At 51.2% G+C, this 21,194-nt stretch overlaps 1 protein-coding gene across 1 annotated transcript in view; it reads left to right on the top strand.

Moving 5' to 3' along the window:
• COL13A1 (collagen type XIII alpha 1 chain) overlaps positions 1-21,194 on the top strand; it is a 154,353-nt gene that overhangs the window by 54,242 nt on the left and 78,917 nt on the right. The window contains exons 4-5 of the mRNA XM_068981805.1: positions 17,198-17,224; positions 19,780-19,815. Of these exons, the coding sequence (XP_068837906.1) occupies positions 17,198-17,224; positions 19,780-19,815 (63 nt within the window). The remainder of the gene's footprint in view (positions 1-17,197; positions 17,225-19,779; positions 19,816-21,194) is intronic.

Genomic DNA, 21,194 nt, shown 5'->3' with positions numbered 1-21,194 from the left:
ATCCATAAAACACTAAGAATAGTGCCTGGAACATGGGAAGAGTTCTCTGTGTTAGCCATACTTGTGGTCGGAATGGAGGAAGGCATCGTAGCCTTCTGGGATAGAAGGTCATTTGTTCTAAGTTCATAACCATAGTAATTATCATAGCTATCATTTACTATATATGCTTACTCTAAGCCAGGAATAGTGTTAAACTTTTTATCTGTATTCTTTCATTTACTCCTTGAAATCCAACAATGTAGATAATATGATTGGGCTTCCCTGGTGGCTCAGACAATAAAGAATCCACCTGCCAGTGCAGGAGACCTGCGTTTGATCTCTGCGGCAGGAAGATCCCCTGAAGAATGGAATGGCTACCCATTCCAATACTCTTGCATGGAGAATGCCGTGGAGAGAGGAGCCTGGCAAACTATAGTCCATGGCGTCACAAAGACTCAGACACAGCTGAGCAACTAGGCACACAGATACTATCATTACCCCCATTTTATAGGAAAAGACACTGGGACTCAGAGAGGTTAAGCAACTTGCTGAAGGTCACACAGCTAGCAAGTAGCAAAGTTGGGATTTGAACCTGTGACCATTTGGCTCCAAAGCCCATGCTCTTACCCATGATTCTGGGCAGGAGCCCAGTTGGATAAGTGGAAAGTGCAAGTTGTCAAGTTTCTGTCCCTCTGCTTCTAAATAAAGGGACAAGGAAGTTATGAGACTGTATGTGTATGTGGCTGCCTGTAGTTCCTGCTCAGACAGGCAGTGTCTCGGTGAGGTTAACAATCAGTCTTGAGTGGGGGTGCTTGAGGACCCAGCTTTAAGAGAGAGGGGAGTGGTCTGAATCACCATGCAATCCTCAGAGGGACTGTCGTTTAGTCTCTCAGTCGTGTCCAGCTCTTTTGAGACTCCCAGACACTGTAGCCCGCCGGATTTCTCTGTCCATGGGATTTCCCAGCCAAGAATACTGGAGTGGGTCGCCATTTCCTTCTCCATCAAAGGGACTAGGAAGGACTTATCGCAGATTTGCATTCTCAGCAGTCTAGCTTTCTCGCTCCACCACCAAAGTCTTACCGACTTTTATTTGCTTTCACTGAAGCAATAAATATAGGGGTCGAAAACAAGAGCTTTAGGGTATAACCGATTCTAAATGCCAGCCTCTTAATAGCTGTGTGACCTGAGATAAATTACTTAACTTCTCTGTGCCTCAAGAGACCCATCTGTAAAATGGAGCAATGAGAGCTGAAACTGCTTGTCAGGGTTGTGGAGGCTAATCAGTGATGTGAAGCACAGCTCTGCCACTAAGGCCATGGCAGAGCTGCCCTGGCTCCGGCTCTATGACCGTAAGCCACTGATGTGACCTCTCTGCCTCAGTTTCCTCCTCTGATGGGTGTGGATAATAGCAGTGTCACTTTGCAGGGCTGTCGTGAAGAGTAGATGAGATGATGTAAAACATACTTGGCTCTTGATGGAGGTTGCTGAGTCCTTACTAAAATATTAGTATTTATAACCATGGTGAGACAAAACTCAGGATATCAGCCCCATAAAGGGTTGTCAATAACTGTAACTTTAATATAAAAAAGTTCATCCTTGGAAGCTATAGGCCTTGTTGTAAAGACAAAACCTAAGAAACCTATGGCCTCTCCTGGGCCTCCAGGGAGGGGAGTGGGTAATGTCCCATTGTGGGTCCGACCAGGGTCTCGAACCCCCACCGACCCAACTCTCCCCTCCTCCAGCAGTTGCCTGGTGGGGCCCAGCCAGCAGAGCTGTGATGTTTGAACGGCCCAGACCAGGGCCTATCACAGGAACATCGGATACTGTGGCCAGATCCTGTGACAGGAAGAAGGTCTGGGATCAGAGGGGCGATACATCAGAGGCTTGTCCTCCTGCAGGACCAACATGGCAAGCAAAGGGACAAAGAAAGCCCCAGTTCAGGGCTCAAGTGCAGGGGGTTAGGAGGAGAGAGGCAGTCAAGGGTCTTGTTAAGACCACTGCCCCTCCCCAGACCGTCACTGGTCATTGGCTCAAGTCTGCACGTGAGCGGGCTGCCCAGGGGCTGGAGCCAGAGGGGGAGACCCAAGTTCCCTGGGCAACACTTCTCCTGCCTGAACCCCAGACCCCCGCCCATAAAATGTGGCCACTGATAACTGCTGCAACCTTTCGGGGCTGTTTTGTGGGTCAAATCAGGAAAGGCAAAACAGGAACCTTGAGAGGGCAGAGGGCTATGTGTCCATGGACAGCCAAGTCCAGACACACGGCACCCCAGGCAGGAGCTCACTGGGGAGTAGGGACCCAGGTAGGTGGGGGCCTCAAGGGAGACAGGACAGCATCCCTCCAAGACCCGAAACAAATCTGATTCCAATCTGGATGAAAGTCAGGGTCCAGCACCTGAAATCAGGGGGAGAGCCGCAGTCTGAGTGGGGGGCCCCTGGTTTCTGTCTGCAGGAAGAAGCTGTCAGATGCTCAAGCGGAGAGACAGAATGTCCAGGTGTCACGTAGGGTGGGGAGGTGCCTCCTGAGCTAGAGGAGCTCCCAGGAACAGGGACAGTGTCTGACTTTCATGGCGTCCAGCACAGCAGCCCACAGGCGGCCGGTGCTGAGCAGGTATTTACAATGATAAACGCTCATCCTGTGAGCAGGCAGGGGACACCCCTCACGCACACAAAGATGCAGTTGTCTTCCTCCTCCTCATACTGCTCTCAGGTTTGCTCTCAAGCCCCTTCCTCTGCTGAGGGTGAGAGAAATGACCCAGAGAAACTCAGCCACATCCTGCTTAATGCTTAGCCCGTTAGGCTCATCGCTTGGTCAGTTCAGGACACCAGCCCTTGCTCTCTCATCCTCCCAGGGTTACAGCTGTCATGGTGCTGGGGAGGGGACGCAGATGTGGCCTGTGGACATCTTTGGTCGGAGCCATTGTCCATTCTGCAGGGGCTGGTGCTGCCCTGTGTCCCCTGGGTAGAGCCCCTGAAGCCAGGTCCCCACACCCAGCCTCCTCCTCCTTGTCTGTGGCCTCCTGCCAGCCCGCAGCCCTTGGGACTACTTCCTGGAGCCCCAGGGCTGCTTCCCCATCACTGGGCATCTGTGGGGTCTGGGGTGGTGGGAGCTGGAGTAATGGAAGAAGAGGTCCCGCTCCTCAGCATCCTTGGCTGTGGGCTTCCTGTTTGACTGTACGGACCGATCAACCCGGCAACCAGAGCCGTCTTCTGGAGGGTTCTTGACCCCAGACACTTACTCTCACCCATTCCCAGCCAGTCCAGGGACTGGCTTCCCTTGAGACACGGGGCTGTGTGAAGAATGGATGGAGATGAGAATGAAATCGGGGTCCTGTAGGAAGGAGGAAGGGAGAATGAATGCTAGGGAGACAAGGAGAGACTCTGCTACCCCTCCCACACACATCCAGAAGTACAGGGCAGGGCACCTGAGCCTCCCCAATCCGGCCACCTCCGCCTGTCCCCAGGCCCTTCCCAAAGAAGATGGGGAGCAAGGTCAAGGAAGGGGGACAACCTCCATGGTGAAGGAGGCTGTGGCCAAGGACAGAGGGGTCCAAGAGCCATCAGAGCTGGCCCCAGGCCCCATCATGGTGTCTGCAGGAAGATATCAGAGCTGGCCCCAGGCCCCGTCATGGTGTCTGCAGGAAGATGGCCACCCAAGCTGCCCTCCGGTGGCTCCAGATGTAGCAACAGTAGGTCGTCTGGGGACCTCCTGGGACCAGGACATGAGCCAGACCGGAGGGGATCTTACTGGCTCCTATCCTTTTTCTGCTCACATCTCCTAGTCCCTCTGCCAGTCTTGATAATTGGATGGAGAAAGGGCTGCAATTGATGTTAGTTCCTACCCCTGGCATGAGGTATGGCTGGGAAGTCCAGGGTACCCAGCCTCTCTACTCTGCTGCCCCTCAAGGCTAGCCCAGCCCTCCCTGATTAGTCAGAAAATAATCCCCATGTTTCCCTACTTGATTTCCTGTGTCTCACCCGCCAGATGGCTCTAGTTCCAAGATGACTAATGGGTTTCATCTCACGTGCCAGCTTCTGCTGATTGATAGTAGCCATGCTGGAAAAAATTATGAAGCCTTGTCAAGGCTCGCTGGGGGAAGACTAGCTGTGATTGATTAGCAATGTCTGCCACGAGTGCAGGAATACAGAGTGTGGTATGTGTGATTTTAGCTCACTCCTCTCAGGACCTGTTGCTCATCATCAGCCTGAGCTGGAAATGTCTGGAGATGCCTTGTGGCTGACATCATCATGGGACAGATCAGAGCCACAGTGTGCTGGAATATGGTTAACAGTTGGCTCTTGGGTCAGGGTGAGGCTGCTTTGTAGCTTTTGCCAATTTCTGTGGTGTGAATACTCCTGCTGTGGTTGATTTCTAGCTGCCAATGTGAAGTCACTGAATGCAGAATTGGGAAGAGATGAGCGTGACCGGCCCTCACAAGACACCGTCTGAGCACTTATATATTTTTTCTAAAAACTGTAAAGCCTGCCACCTCTCAAAGCTCTGCCAGTGGTGGGCTGCTCCAGGAGGGGCACTAGACTGGAACTCAGGATCCCTTACCAGCCGTGAACCATAGGTAACTCACGTCCTCTCTAAGCCTCAGTTTCCAGATCTGTAAAATGAGAGCTAGGTTGTGGTGAAGCTCAGTGAGCTAAGATACAGGGTTCTTAGCATCAGTTCACTAAGCATGGTTCATCAGACATGCTTCCAGGGCACCAAATCTAGATGCTTTGCTCAGAAATTTGCAGTGACCAGCCCTGTAAAGCCAGTATCCCCACTGTGGGGTCGCACAGGAGAAGGGCTTCCTGTTTTCTCTGATGTCAGCCTCCAAGGGCGGAGGCTGCTCATTTCAGTTTCCCTTCATAGGCCATCACACCTGTCACTGACCAAGTCCTCTCGGTAGTTTTGAGCTACTCGTGTTTCTGTCTTTCAGCGCTCCTTCATGCTGAGGTTGCTCCGTCATTTCCGCTCCGTGTGTGTCTTCTTCAAGCTTGGGAGCCTCATGGTGCTAAGAGGCTGTGCCAGGCTGTGTTCATGCCACAGCAGTGTTCTGCAGGCCTGCATGTTGAGGACCAGCTCAGGAATGCATGACTCTGTGACCATAAATACATACCCTCAGGGCCTCAGCTTTTCTCTCTGTGGAATGGGAATAATAATAATAGTAGCTACTTTGCTCATTCATTGGGAGGTATGTAAAATTGTTTGCATAGTGTCAGGCACAGAATAATTGCTCAATAAATGAATTGCCCTTTGTCCTAGCAAAGTCTTGAGTGGAGGGAGAATGGGCTAACATATAGAAGATCCTCAAAGTTGGCAAACCATAGGTAGAGCGAGGACCAGGGCCTCAACCTAGGAGCACAGGCAGGACTACAGGCATGTGGGAAACCTGGAGACAGGACTTCTGTTAGACCATGCTGGCTTCCTCACTCTTGACACTTGAGATTCGGAGTCAGATAATGGTTTATTATAGGAAACTTCCCCGTACATTGTAGGGTGTTTAATGGTACCCCAGCCTCTATCCACTAGAAACCAGAAGCAGCCTCCCAGTAGTAACAGTCAAAAATGTCTTCAGATATTGCCACCTGTTCCCTAAGGGACAAGATCCACCCCAATTAAGAATCCCTGTTTTGGCAGACAGAGCAAGGCAGGCACTGTAGTTAGTCACCCAGGTCCTAGGAGAGCCTGGGGTGCAGAGCCTGTCCTGGCAGGATGGGTGGGTCGGCATGTGGCAGAGACAAGTGGCAGGTGGTCAGCTGCAGGCAGCCTGGCAGCAAGCACCAGGCGGCATGGGTTGGGGCTAGGACCCCAGCTGCTAGGAGCCCAGCAGTCAAACAGGGTCAGATCACAGCTCATGACGTTGAACTCGGGCACACTCTGTGGCCCTTTGCTTGTCTATTCAGGATCAGGATTGGATCCAAGGTCTGGAAGGGCAGAGCCCTCTATGTTTGGGGGGGCGGGGCGGGGGGAGGGGGAGGTGTTGGGGAGGAGGGTTAGTAAGAGGGGAGAGCTAGTGAGGAAGGGAGGGGGAGGGGCCTTACCGCCCAAATTAGAAGGCTGCCCCTTCCAGCCCTGATGACCTTCATGACCTCCAGTCTGGAAAGCACAGGCTTCCAGGAAAGAGAGACCAGGTTCAAATCCAGGCTCTGCTACATGGAAATTAAGCCTAAAAAATAACAGAGGCTGCCATTCAAGACAGGGAGACCACCTTAGGCAGGTTGCTTAACCTCAAAGCCTCAGGTTCTTCATCTGTGAAATGAGGATGATGCCAACCTCATGTGGTTGTTGTAAGGACTGAACATGCTGTTATAAGGGCTGTGTTTAGCAATATGTCTGCCACATCAACTCAGTAAGCGTCGACTGAGAGAATGAGTGACTCCTCCTACCGCCTATCTCCCTTAAATCTGCTCATTTTAGTTCTCTCCTCTGGAATCTCTCCAGCTCTCTGACATAGGAAACTCTTGATTTCTCAACAGGAGGAAATGAGTTATTCATCTCTGTATCACTAGCACACCAGGCCTGGTAGATATTAGGTAATGAAAAAATGAAGTTTTCCTTCCTCACAGGCAAGGACTGTGCCTTACTCATCCTTATAGAGCCATAGCCAAGCACAGCTTAGGATACACTACCGGCTTTTCTTAAATGTTTGCTGAGTGAATAAATGAGCATGCTAAAAACGGGTGAAATAAAGGTGTGACATAGAACACGACCCAGGATTCTTTACTGGAGTCCATCCCTACGTGTCCTTTCAGGAGGAACATGACTGTCTTGGTTGGAGGAGATCAGCCAATCCCTAGGAAGGGCAAGTGTGGCCTCACTGAGGTGGTGGGTGAGAAAATCGACTACACAGGCCATGAGAGGCAGTCTGGCCTGCTAGGAAGACTCCCAGGTGGGAAGTCAGGAGACCTGGGTTCTGGACCCATCCCTGACACCCACCTACGTGGTGACCCTGCATGGCCTCTCCCCTCCCTAGGTTCTGCTTCTTCATTTGTACAATGGGGACTTGGCCGTGCCTTGGGGTGACTCTTATGGTGCTTGGCCAGGGTGACCCGTCAACTAATAGCCATATGACTGAGCATGGCCAAGTGACCCACATGGGAGAGCCACCAGTGGCATCAAGGCACGGCTAATTGCACAAAGCCATCAGCTCCCAAGCTGCTGCCAGGAGCTGGGAGCTGCCGGGCATTGAGCATGGTGCTAGTTGAAGCGTGCTCTCTGAAATCCAGAGCTCTGATGGAAACTAGCAGGGGTAAGACTGCAGTTAGATTTTTCCAAGGGGCCTACAGATTTTCCAAGGGGACCCTCGAGGATTATCCTTAACAAGGGAAAAACTGTTAATGATAGGGTCTTTTTCGGTAAGTCCTCTATCCCTCTTCCCCTTCCTAAGGCACAGAATCAACTGAAAAACAGGCTTTTTCCATCCTGAACTCTGTGTGAGTGGCAAGTGGGGGAACACTAGCCTGGTAGAGCTTGACAGAACCACATTCCCTTGCATCAGAAAAGCGACCTATAAAAGAGAGATGAGAGGGTGGGGTCCAGAGAGAGGAGTCAGAAGCTGAACACAGTGGGCATGCGCGGGAGAGGACTGACGAGGTCTGTGGGCGATTTGGGGGTGAAGTGGATTGCTTTTTTCTTTTGACTTTATTTTTAATTGAAGGGTAATTGCTTTACAATACTGTGTTGTTTTCTGCCATCCATCAGCATGAATGGGCCATAGGTATATATGGGTTGCTTTTTGAGTTAGAGGCATGGACGAGGAGACAGGAGCTCCACCAGTAACTAGCAGCTTGACCTTGAGGGGTTTGTGCTGTGCCTCAGTTTTCTTACCTACAAGGTAGGTATAACAGAATCTATCTGTAGTGGAAAACACTTAGAATGGTGCCCAGCATGTCATAAGGACCATAGCAGTAGATGCGGCGGTGGTGGTGGTGATATAAAAATCCTTGAAATCAGCAGTAGGATTTATATTCCTCAGGCGGACCCAGCAAACCTCTCCTCTGGGTGGGACCTAAGTGCCAAGTCTCAGGTTGGCTTAATGGCTGCGTCTGGTGACAGTTGCCTGGCTAAGGCCGCTAACAGCGGACAAGGCCATCGCCGGGGCTCTGCTGCGTCACCACGGATGCTGCCCCCAAAGCCTGTGCACTGGGAGCCCGGGGGTACAGGGCATCTGCTCTCCATGTGGCTAAAACCATCCACATTGCCGTGGGCTGAACTTTGTCACCAGCCTGTTTCTCACGAGGACACTTACCCGGGCCAGGAGGCACAGGCTTCCCAGCTGGGCTGGGCCCCTCTTGCTAGTGCACTCGGGATATTTTCAGATTCTGGGTGACGTTCCCCTGCGCCTCCATCTAATAGGTCCCAGATGTCCCCTCCTCCCTCAGCCTCCCTCCTTCTTGCTGTTCTAAAGCCTCACTGCCGGCCTGCCTGGGGCCTCCTCACTCGGGAACTACCTCTCTCTGTTCCCCTTAATGTGATGGCTTGACAGAGGCCAGCATGAAAGAGGCTGTTTCCTCTGAGGATGGAGAAGCAGGCAGATGAAGGCGGAGAGAAGGAAGCGGGCTTTGGGAACACGAGGAGCCAGGGGAAATATAAGGAGTCTTTATTGGCCAAGCATAAAAGAAGCGACAGGAGTCGCAGCTGTGTTAACGTGGCCAGGTCACCAGGGGCTGGGCAGAGGCACCGGGCCCAGCCAGGAATCCCATGGGCCCTGGGCTTTGGTGAATCATGTTTGCAGAGATGCCTTTCAGTTTGCTATCTCTCAGCTGCTGCTTTTTTCTCTCCCTTACCTCCCTACCCATCCTCCTGCCCCTTTTGCGGAACATTTGAATTTGTAATTCTCGGCTCTTGGTAATGAGATAGGGCTCTTGCTGAGGCCTGTGGGAGGGAGGAGGGGGGAGGTGGCCACAAGGAGGAGGAAAGAAAGGAGGGAGGCTGAAGGGAGGGTGGGGCCGGGGCACAGAGGTGCGGGTGAGAAAGAGGGAGTGGGCAGCGGACCCAGGAGGGCAGAAAGCCTGACTCAGAGCTTCCCAGAAACCAGGACAGGCCTGATAGCCATCAGGGGGGAACTCAGGGAAAAACCTCCTTCGGCTCCTGTTGCTCCTGCCTGTTTTCCGTTGCGTTTCGTGGGAGCATGGAGAGACAGCAGGCGTGCTGATGAGCGCAATCTCCAGGTTCTGTAACACTCTGACCCTTGTCGAAGTGCCTTGGTGCCCAGCACCCCACATTTAGCAATGCCACCAAGAGCCCAAACTGGAGTGGATCCCTCAGAGCCTGTTTTCTAGGGTGGGCAGCTGAGGTATGGACTGGAAGTTAGGGCCACAGCCCAGCTGCACCTGGGGCCCAGACCTCTGGATTTCTCATCCAGTGATAAAAATACAGAGGTGAAATAAAGGGGGAAGAGATTAGATGGGTGAAAGTGGGCCAGGAAAATGCAAACTTCGGAGACCAGCTGGAAACCCCACAGCTGAAGAATTCTTGGATTCTCCCTCTAAGGCAGCCCTTACGGCGGTGACACTGACGCTGGCGTTTTCTCTCTCTCTTTCAGGGCCTCCTGTAAGTACTCCTGTGAAGTCTGGTCTCCAATGTCCAAAAGGCCTTGCTCTCTGCTGGTAACCGGGCCCGGGGTGGGGGTCTGAGCCCCTTATACTCTGCACTGAAGTCTGCAGGGTCCCCCCCAAGAGGGTTGACATGGGCGTCACTTTGCTTCCCATCCGCCTCTGCACCCCCTCAGGGCCAAACAGAGGTTGTGCCCGGGGGAGCCTGTCCCTGAATTTAATCTGAAAGCCTGGGTTGCCCCATTGTTAGCCTGCTCCTTTGTCCTACAAAGAGGCAAGTGGAGTCAACGGAGCACCAGGTATGAGAAGAAAGAGGTCATCTCTACTCAGGTCTGGGTCCTTGAAAGATCTCCTGCCCTTTCAGTAAACAGGTCGGTGAGTGGCTCTAAGTGTGGACCGCTCCTAGGACGTGGTCTTCGCCCCACTGTGTGGGCAGCTCCATCTGGCCAAGTCACTTCAGGCAGGTGGTGGCTGTTGGTGGTGGTGTTTTTATGTAAGAGAGTGATGTCAGCAGGTTAGACTGGGAAACGACACAATGTTGAGGCAGCCGGTCGATCTCCTTCCCCTGGCATTGGCCTAGAGTCCAGGGCAGGGAGGGGGAGCCGAGCCATTTCCAGAGAACCTGAGAAGAGCCCAAGGAGACTGTCTCCCCGAAGTAATGGATCCAGAGAACAGGAGCGTGTCTTCTGAGGACAGCATTTGATATCCCAACAAAAGGCCCAGAGGTCACGCCCCGGGGAGCTGGGGATTGGAGTTGAAAGGGCCAAGCCGTCCACATCAGATCTTTCTCAAGGATCCTGAAAGCCTATCACCAGCCCTTCCTCGGAGAAGTCATTTCCATAGCTGTTGTCTTGATCTGAACTGTGGAGAGCAGCCACGCTGTTTGTAATGAGACCATGATGTTCCGTTCCATCAGTGTTCTGAAAGGCACATTGAACCCAGGCTGACGATACCGCCCAGCTTGCTCATTGCTCACTTAGAGAGAGAGGAAAATCTTGTCATTCCCTGAGAGGAGGAGGGCTGATTTATCATGCCTGTTCTGGATGTCAGACCTCAATTCCTGTCATCAATCTTCCAAAATAAACTCTGCGTAGGAAACTTTGACAGACCACCTGCTGGAAATGGGTTGCTTTTCCCTTTCTTTTCTGACAAAGCCAGAAAGAGTCCTCACCTCCCCCACTCCAGGGACTTCCCCCATATACCTGGTCCCCACAGCCAGGCTTCCCAGCTAACCCAAGTCAGTGCTGGGTCCCTGCCTGACTTGGGGGCTGTGCTCCCCAGGAATGCAGTCTCCTGAGAGCTTCTGCAGGCCTTATCCCACAATAGTCCCCAGCCAGGGAGGTGCTGTCACTGCTGGGGGCTCTGCAGGGTGGGAGCAAATTGGAAGGTGGTTGGGTGGGCTTCCCAGGTGGCACTAGTGGTAAAGAACCCGCCTGCCAGTGCAAGAGACATAGAAACATGGGTTCGATCCCTGGGTCAGGAAGATCCCCTGGAGGAGGGCATGGCAACCCACTCCAGTATTCTTGCCTGGAGAATTCCATGCACAGAGCCTAGTGGGCTATAGTCCATGGGATCGCAGAGTCGGACACAACTGAAGCTATTTAGCTCGTATACATGCATGGGTAGATATGATCCTCTTCTCCCAATGCCTGCCCACCCAGCCCCCAGCCCCATGGAGTGAGGGACAGGGACCCAGGTAGCTCTCCTGAATTCTCAACCTAACACAGAAGAGGCCTGAGTCTGTACCCAACCCTGGCTGAAACCACAAGATGAGGAGGGAATTGGAAGCCTGCCAGGGTGGAAATCACCCCCTTGCCTGCTCTCTCTGCTTCCCACAAAGGAAGAATGCTACCAGCCAGAGGCAGGGAGAGGGAGATGGCAGTTGATCACAAGGCTGGTCTGCCACCCTCTGGGTGTTTCTCAGGGTGCCTCCTGGGGTAACTCTGGTTCCTGTGGACAGTCAGCACCTAGAGAACTCAACCGTGGAGGATGGATTTTAGTAGCAGCGGGGATCATCTGAGCGGTAGAAAATTGGTGCCCACCACTGCTGCACCCCCACTGCCATGACAGACATTGCTAATCAATTAGGAGGCATTTTAACAGAGTGCTTTCCTTGGTCACTATTTTTCCAGAATGATCTCTGTTTGTTTCCAAGGCAAACCATTCAATATCACAGTAATCCAAGTCTATGCCCCAACCAGTAACGCTGAAAAAGCTGAAGTTGAATGGTTCTATGAAGACCTATAAGACCTTTTAGAACTAACACCCAAAAAAGATGTCCTTTTCATTATAGGGGACTGGAATGCAAAAGTAGGAAGTCAAGAAACACCTGGAGTAACAGGCAAATTTGGCTTTGGAATGTGAAATGAAGCAGCGCAAAGACTAATAGAGTTTTGCCAAGAAAATGCATTGATCAGAGCAAACACTCTCTTCCAACAACACAAGAGAAGACTCTACACATGGACATCACGAGATGGTCAACACCAAAATCAGATTGATTATATTCTTTGCAGCCAAAGATGGAGAAGCTCTATACAGTCAACAAAAACAAGACCAGGAGCTGACTGTGGCTCAGATCATGAACTCCTTACTGCCAAATTCAGACTCAAATCGAAGAAAGTAGGGAAAACTGCTAGACCATTCAGGTATGACTTCAATCAAATCCCTTATGATTATACAGTAGAAGTTAGAAATAGATTTAAGGGACTAGATCTGATAGATAGAGTGCCTGATGAACTGTGGAATGAGGTTCATGACATTGTACAGGAGACAGGGATCAAGACCATCCCCATGGAAAAGAAATGCAAAAAAGCAAAATGGCTGTCTGGGGAGGCCTTACAAATAGCTGTGAAAAGAGAGGCAAAAAGCAAAGGAGAAAAGGAAAGATATAAGCATCTGAATGCAGAGTTCCAAAGAGTAGCAAGAAGAGATAAGAAAGCCTTCTTTCAGCAATCAATGCGAAGAAATAGAGGAAAAGAACAGAATGGGAAAGGAACATTTCATGCAAAGATGGGCTCGATAAAGGACAGAAATGGTCTGGACCTAACAGAAGCAGAAGATATTAAGAAGAGGTGGCACGAATACACAGAAGAACTGTACAAAAAAGATCTTCACAACCCAGATAATCATTATGGTGTGGTCACTCATCTAGAGCCAGACATCCTGGAGTGTGAAGTCAAGTGGACCTTAGGAAGCATCACTACGAACAAAGCTAGTGGAGGTGATGGAATTCGAGTTGAGCTATTTCAAATCCTGAAAGATGATGCTGTGAAAATGCTGCACTCAATATGCCAGCAAATTTGGAAAACCCAGCAGTGGCCACAGGACTGGAAAAGGTCAGTTTTCATTCCAATCCCAAAGAAAGGCAATGCCAAAGAATGCTCAAACTACCACACAGTTGCACTCATCTCATATGCTAGTAAAGTAATGCTCAAAAATCTCCAAGTCAGGCTTTAGCAATACATGAACCGGGAACTTCCTGATGTTCAAGCTGGTTTTAGAAAAGGCAGAGGAACCAGAGATCAAATTGCCAACATCCGCTGGATCATGGAAAAAGCAAGAGAGTTCCAGAAAAACATCTATTTCTGTTTTATTGACTATGCCAAAGCCTTTGACTGTGTGGATCACAATAAACTGTGGAAAATTCTGAGAGAGATGGGAATACCAGACCACCTAACCTGCCTCTTGAGAAATCTGTATGCAAGTCAGGAAGCAACAGTTAGAGCTGGACATGGAACAACAGACTGGTTTCAAATAGGAAAAAAGAGTACGTCAAGGCTGTATATTTTCCCCTGCTTATTTAACTTATATGCAGAGTACATCATGAGAAACACTGGGCTGGAAGAAACACAAGCTGGAATCAAGATTGCCGGGAGAAATATCAATAACCTCAGATATGCAGATGATACCACCCTTATGGCAGAAAGTGAAGAGGAACTCAAAAGCCTCTTGATGAAAGTGAAAGTGGAGAGTGAAAAAGTTGGCTTAAAGCTCAACATTCAGAAAACGAAGATCATGGCATCCGGTCCCATCACTTCATGGGAAATAGATGGGGAAACAGTGGAACCAGTGTCAGACTTTATTTTTTTGGGCTCCAAAATCACTGCAGATGGTGACTGCAGCCATGAAATTAAAAGACGCTTACTCCTTGGAAGAAAAGTTATGACCAACCTAGATAGCATATTCAAAAGCAGAGACATTACTTTGCCGACTAAGTCCGTCTAGTCAAGGCTATGGTTTTTCCAGTGGTCATGTATGGATGTGAGAGTTGGACTGTGAAGAAGGCTGCGCTGAAGAATTGATGCGTTTGAACTGTGGTGTTGGAGAAGACTCTTGAGAGTCCCTTGGACTGCAAGGAGATCCAACCAGTCCATTCTGAAGGAGATCAGCCCTGGGATTTCTTTGGAAGGAATGATGCTAAAGCTGAAACTCCAGTACTTTGGCCACCTCATGTGAAGAGTTGACTCATTGGAAAAGACTCTGATGCTGGGAGGGATTGGGGGCAGGAGGAGAAGGGGACAACAGAGGATGAGATGGCTGGATGGCATCACTGACTCGATGGACGTGAGTCTGAGTGAACTCCGGGAGGTGGTGATGGACAGGGAGGCCTGGCGTGCTGCGATTCATGGGGTCGCAAAGAGTTGGACACGACTGAGCGACTGAACTGAACTGAACTTCCTCAGTCACTGCCGATCTACTGGAGTCCACACTAGCTGACAGTTGTTGGCCATTCCGGTTCTAGATTTAAGAGAGAGTGTCTTAATGATGCCAACTGTGAGACTGAAACAGATGACCAAGGGAAGTATATGTGTCTCTTACTTGAGGAAACACAGGATGTTCAGCTGCTAGCCTTGGTTGAAAGTGATGCTTGCTGGAATACTAGCTAACACTCACTATGTGTTAGACACTGTTGTGTTTTTATGGAAGCAGTGTAATAAAGTGATTACAGGCATGGACTCTGGAGCCAAGCCGCCTGGGTCTGAATCCTGCTTCTGCCACTTCTAGCTGTGTGACCTCGGGCAAATTACTTTACCTCTCTGTGCCTCAGTTTCCTCATCTATAGGATGAGAATAGTAATAGTACCTGCCTCATCCAGATGTAAGGAATATTTACATAATTATATGTATGGCCTGGAGAAGGAAATGGCAACCCACTCCAATATTCTTGCCTGGAGAATCACATGGACAGAGGAGCCTGGTGGGCTACAATCCATAGGGTCACAAAAGTCGGACACGACTTAGTGCCATCTTTCTTTCTTTTATGTATGGTTATGTGTGTATATGTATACATATTATACATACCTATATGTGTGTATAATTATGTATATGTCTTTCCATGTAAAATATATTAACTCATTTAAACTCTAGAAACAGAAGGCTTCCCTAGATGATCCCCAAAGATTTTTAGGAAGAAATTATTATTCTTTGCAGTTTTATTCATTAATTTACTACTTTGTTTACTTCCATCCCACGTTATTCCAAGAAACATTTGGGAGGGATTCATAAACTAAATACGGAAACAGTGGGTAGGTGTGTGGAGAGCAGAGGCAAGAAAGCAAGGGGCATCTAAGCTGATGACCCCGCAGCATCCTGTGCAGCCACAGGTTCAGCCTTGAGCTTCCTGGTGGACAGAGCGATCAGGAGAGCAGAGCTGCTGCAAGAGGCAGGGAGCACGGAGGGTCAGGGGAGCACTGGGTTGGGAACCCTCCGCAGATGCGCCTGCCTCTTGGGACTGAGGGAGGTGGCCGCCCCTTGTGGGCACACTCCCTGATGGCATTTAGAAGCAGCGGGAAGAGGGACTGGCTCAGCGCTACAGCTCTGGATCAAGGAGGACACCAGGGGGGCCCCAGGCTGTCTTTGTGGGGCTGGGAAAAAAGGCAGCTGCGTTCCCAGGTTCATTTGTTCACAAGCATGAATTAAAGACCTGCTAAAAGCTCGGCACTCCTTAAGGCCACGAGGAAAGCAGAAAGTGCCCCGCCTGCCCTGGGAGCTTACCTTTTGGTGCCCCGGGGGTAAAACTCAGCAGAGAGCAGGAGTGGACACTGACCCTCTACCTACGGAGCCGCTAACCAGCATCCCCTGAGCTTGGTTCTCTGGGGGGCGTCACTGCTCCCCACCCCGCCTCCCGGACATCCTCAGAAACAAGGCCCCAGGAAGGGGGCCTTATCCCTGGTACTGCCTGCATTTGCTCAGCAGCCCTGGGGCAGAGGGACTTGTCTCCAGATGGGCACCCTGAGACCGCCTCCTGGTGTTGCCGTGGGTTTCTGGGAAGAGTGGGATGTCTGGAAGGAGAGAAACATGCCTGATGGCTGTGCCTCTGAAAGGAGAGCGCGGGCCTAGCTGCACATACCTCCCAGCCAGTCCTCTTCTGTTCTGATGACTGCGGTCCTCAGCGCTGGCTCCCTGCCAGCCCCATGCCACATGCTCTACATACATCAGCTCATTCGATCCCAAGAGGTAGAGACTGCTCTCCCATTTACAAGATGAGGAAACTGAGGTGCAGGGAGGCCAAGCGGCTTGCCTGAAGTCACTGACTAGTAAGTGACAGCCAGGCCGGCTGACACCAGAGCCCTGCTCTTAACTGAAGCTTGCTTCTCCCTTACCACGACCCTGTCTCTCCTGCCCCCAGGCCTCAGCCATGCCAGGGTGGGGGCCTGGCTCCAGAAGCTCTCTCCAGGTGGTCCTCCCCGCCCTCTGCCGGCACCCCACCACCCTCTTGTATCAGATCTATCGGGAAGTTGGAGGCCAGAAGGAAAAACATGAGTTTCTCAGAAGCTCCTTTGTTCCTGTGCCCCCTCCTGTGCATATTACTCTGAGAATAACTATTATGATCAATGCTTTGTTGAATGTTTTCCTCTCTTCAATGGGAATTGAGATCCATCATAGGGTATCTTTAGTCTACACCCAGAATTGTGCTAGGCAAGAGTCCTAGAGTTATTCACATAAAGGGTTTGAGACAGATATGGCTGTGGTCAGTGCAGACAGGTTCCCAGAGCCACATGGGGTGGGGTCCCGCCTCCTGCTCACCCTCAGCACCAACTCACTGTAGAGAGAGTGGCCTGAAGCCAGTTAGAGGCATCAAAGGAAGGAAGTCCCACTGCTCCCCTCACCATCCCGGTGGAGGGGAAGAGGTCCCCCCGGGGAGGCTCCCACCCTCTGCTCCCTGGTCATGGTCCATTGGCACAGATGGGGCAGGTCCCCCAGAAGTGTCCCAGGCAGACTGGCTCCATCAGAGATGGTGTCTGGCTTCTCCTGTGTGGCAGGACAGGGAGGGCCAAGCCCCAGGCCCTCAGGCCCTTTCCCAGGCCAGGGCCAGAACACATGCGTGGGAACCCTGAGGCACAGAGGCTCAGAGAGAGGGGACATGCTGGTGAGGCCCAGAGCTCTGATGGTCCCTGAGGGATAGTTATGAAGCGGCGTTCTTGTCTTCTGTCCCCTGCACAGGCTCTGGGCCTGGCACAGAGAAGGCCTCTGCCAGCGGCTTTCCTGAACGAATGAATGAGTAACTGAATGGATGCTACAACTGAAAGGAAGCTTAGTGATTAAGGCCCTGTCTTCATTTTGTTTACAAAATAACAGAGGCTCGTAGAGCACAAGGGACTCCAAGGGCACACAGCTAGATATTGCAATACCCTGACCTTCCTAAACTTCACTCTTCCTCCTTAATTTCAGGGTCCTGCTGGAAGACCCGGCCTCCCGGTAAGTACCTTTCGTTTCTTTCTCCCTTTGCCTTTCTCTCACATGCTCTTCCTCAATCCAAGGACCGGAGAGGGTGGGTGGCCACTTTCCACCAGGTGTGTCTGGATGGGAGGCCTCTCTTCAGCATCTCTATCCTACGACTGAGGGTGAAGCACCTGGGCACCTTTCCTGGGGGGCTGGGTGGGAAGGCAGCCCCCTGGCTTACTGGTCATCCTGCATACCAGCTTCATTAAAGGCCACTGTTCCTGCTATGTCCCCTGGTAAGAGTAGACTCAAACACTTTATTTTCCCCCCCGAGTTACCATTTCTGAGTGCTAGAGAAGCTGGGTCCAGTATCCATGGGGGCTTTGGGACAAAAGTAGAAATAGTACTCATAGCCATCTCTCACTGAGACCTTAATACATGCCAGGCACCAAGCTCAATGCTCTCTATACATTTGATTTGTTCATCAACTCAATAAAATGGGTACTATTATGCCCATTTTATAGATGAGGAAATAGAGAGGGGAAATAGCTGGTCCGATTGTCCAAGCCTCAGTTGTAGACCTGCTGAAGGCCCCATGTTATCACACAGCATCCCATACTACTGTTTTCTGTGATGCATACTGGGCATCTGAGACCCATCTTTAAAGTCTTCAAAGACATTGCCCTGTGGGGTGTAGCTTGGGGCACCAAAGCATGGAGTACTGGATACCATGGGCCCTCGGATGGCTGTTGGCTCAGGCGAGATGCTCTAGCCAGCCAGAGGGCCAAGGTGGGCATTTAGGGGGAGCCAGGGCTGGCACCAGGCTGCCCTCTCTCCCTGCCCCGAAGGCCACATCAATTGAATTCCAGAGCCTCCTGTGCATCTTTCTATCCCAGTTGCTCCTCTTTTCAATGTGAATTGTGCTATAACCTCTTGACTAAACCAGTAACTTCTAGAATTCAAATCTAGCAAGGACTCTCTTAATGAAATACATGTGGGAGAATGTTTAGCTTTGAAAATGAAAACTGTCCAAGCAAGTACGAACCCTGGAGCAAAGAAGGACACGGCAATCTGTCCCATGAAATCCAAGGAGAGGGAAAAGTCAGATGACTGGGGGAACGTGGGCAGACTTTGTTTTTTCTCTGACAACGTCCACCTTTAAAAAGCATCTGGGGGCAATTCGCAGAGCAGGGGCCGCCACACAAGAATTTCCAGTCTCCGGCCACTCCATGCCCGTCCCTAAACCAAGCATTTTATGGCCAGGACTGCAAAGACCATTAGTTTAAAAAAAAAAGAAAAGAAATGAAACCAAAACACACATCCTGCAAGATCATTCAAAAACACAAGAGCAAGTGGGCCATTGGGATGTCGCAAGTGACAACCAGTGGGCCTGGCGTCCTCAGTGGGAAGGGTCACAGCCCTACTCAGGCTTCCCCATGAAGGGACCTGGGAGTGACCAACAAAAAGATCTGCTGATGCTTGTTGTGAAGTGCAAAAGTGTGAAGTACACACATGTTTATAACAATCGCTTCTCCGGAAACTTGCTGGGCTCGGTACCTGTAGACAAAGTCTACACGGCACTCACCAGGTGGCAGTCACCCAGAGTTAGATTCCCAGAGCCATAGTCTCTTGGCATCCTCTCAGCAGCCCCAAGAGAGAGACCTGGATGTTCAGGGAGCTTCAGGGAGCTCATGGATCATGGTTATGATCCATGCTCATAATCCTTGCTGCAACCCTGCCACTCTTTCCCAAAGTCTGAACGCTTTACTGAAGACACCTTCAGTCTTGACAGTGTGCATGTAACAGGAGCCCAGTTCAGAGCTGGTTGCTACTCCCTAGTGGGCCCATGAACATCTTAGGATGCTAATTATCCCTCACAGAATTTGCCTAAGTGGCGTCAGCAGACACAGAATCACTCCAGAAATGCCCACCCTTCAGATGAACCCACAAACCCAGCTCTTTCCTACCGGGACAAACACCGTCTGATTTTCAGCTCCTGTGGCTTTCCATCCTTCCAGGCTCCCGGCAAACCCCAAGCCCTACCCCAGATTTTATGAGTCTGCACATATATGATTGCAAAAAAATATTCTCTACCAAAAGAGGGAGGAATAAAACTTAATAAACAGATTTCCAGAATGACGAGATATAACCCCTGGCTGCAAAACAAAGCAGTTCTGTCTGAGCAGCTGAAACTCATGATGCGGCTGAAGCCACATGGCGCAGTGATGGTGCTGGGCTGGTGGCGAGGAGGGGCAGGACTCTATTAGTAGTCTTTGCAGACACAGGGCTTGGGGAGGAGCTGGGGACCATGGGTGCTGTTCCCCAGCTCTGGCAGAAACAGAGCAAGGGTAGGGATGCACCCTTCTGTCAGATGGGAGCTGCCATTCACTCTCCCTATCTTGAAGCTGAGCGTGATAAGGATGCGACCAGTCTGTGGGGCTCAAGGGGCAAGTTCACCCACGATGCCTGGAAATCATTCCAGGAAATCACCGCCCAGGCAAGCCAGATCTTGGGTGTGTAGCTAGCCATGGGGCCCCTCACATGCTGGCCCAGCTCCAACCACTTCTAATTGTTTCTGCCTCCTTCATCAGGGGGACAAAGGTGCCATTGGGATGCCTGGACGTGTGGTGAGTTGGAGCATCTCTGCCCGCTCGGGCAGCCATTGCTTGCTTCCCTGTGCTGGCCTGGCCTGCAGACCACCCCACCCCCTAGGAGGCAGTCAGACCTCTCGCTTCTCCCCACCCAAGGCTGCTGCAGAAAGGACACTCGAGGAAGAGGGGAATGGTTTATTCCAACCCTTCAGATCTTGCAAAATGGCTTTAACTCTCCAGAGAACTGCCACGGCAAAGGAAAAATCCAAAAATGGCACGAATAAAGGCTCTTTGCCAATCACTACCAAGGACTCCCATCCACTCTATGCCCTAACCACCCCCACCGCCCCGAGACAGGTAGCTCACCCTCAGATTTTTAGCTGTTCCTGCAACCATCCTCCAGCAAGAGCAGTGAAAGATGGCAGGAAACGCAAATGGAAAGTGCCCTACAGAAACTACAGTGTAGCCAGCGTCTGGAGGCATCTTCCCTAGACAGAGGCTAATGATGAAGACAGGGCTTCCTTCCAGGCAGTGCCTCCAATCCTCACCAGGAAGGTGCGGGTTAAAATCTTCGTTTCCTGCTAAAAAAATAAGATGGTGAAACAGAAGACATGATAGGGAGCTTGTGTCACATATGGGAAGGTTAGCACTAGGCTTTGAGGGCCGAGCACCAGGGTTTTTCCTGGTGCTTGGAAAGGCAGCACCTGGCGGCTGCCTAAGGCAATGATGACCACACACCGGCCTCCCCGGCCCCCCAAGTCTAGGACATGGCCCGAGCTCCTCTCCCCGTCTGACCTCTGATTCCCCACCAGCTGCCAGCCTTAACCTCCACCCTGGTTTCCAGTGCCCCCTGACCAACCCCATGCCATCTCTCCATGTCACTCACATGCTTTGCCTTGTTTACGTCACCTCTTGGCCTGGGCTGGCCTTAGGCCTGGGTTTGGCATCCTGTGTGCATGGCTGGCCTGGTGTGAGCCCAGTGCGCAGAGGCACCAGATCATAGCTAACACTTGAAAGTGCTGTCTCTTGTGCTCAGGGCCTTCCACGCATCAGCTCATTCGGTCCTCCCAAGAACTACATGAGGCAGGCACGATGTCCACCCCCATCGTTCAGATGAGAAAACTGAGGCTCAGATGTTCAAGTGTCTGTCCCAGGGTCGCAGGTCCAGGAAGTGGCTTATTTTAATCCAGGCAGCCTGACTCTAGATCTGTGCTCCTAACCCTAATAATGGAATCCTGCCTCCCGCCTCCCAAATCCCCTCCATGGGAATCACAGCTCTAAGGAGGGTCTGATCCTTAGGGTGAAGCCACAGTTCTAAGCCTAGGTTCTGGGACATTTCAGAGGTTCGGGACAAGGGTTCCATGTCACAGAGCTTTGAGCTCCCTTGGGCCACCCAAGAACTGTCAAGACAGGGA

The sequence above is a fragment of the Capricornis sumatraensis genome, chromosome 10, assembly GCF_032405125.1.
Source record: "Capricornis sumatraensis isolate serow.1 chromosome 10, serow.2, whole genome shotgun sequence".
NCBI lineage: Eukaryota > Metazoa > Chordata > Mammalia > Artiodactyla > Bovidae > Capricornis > Capricornis sumatraensis.
This window is presented reverse-complemented; position numbering and strand designations above follow the sequence as displayed.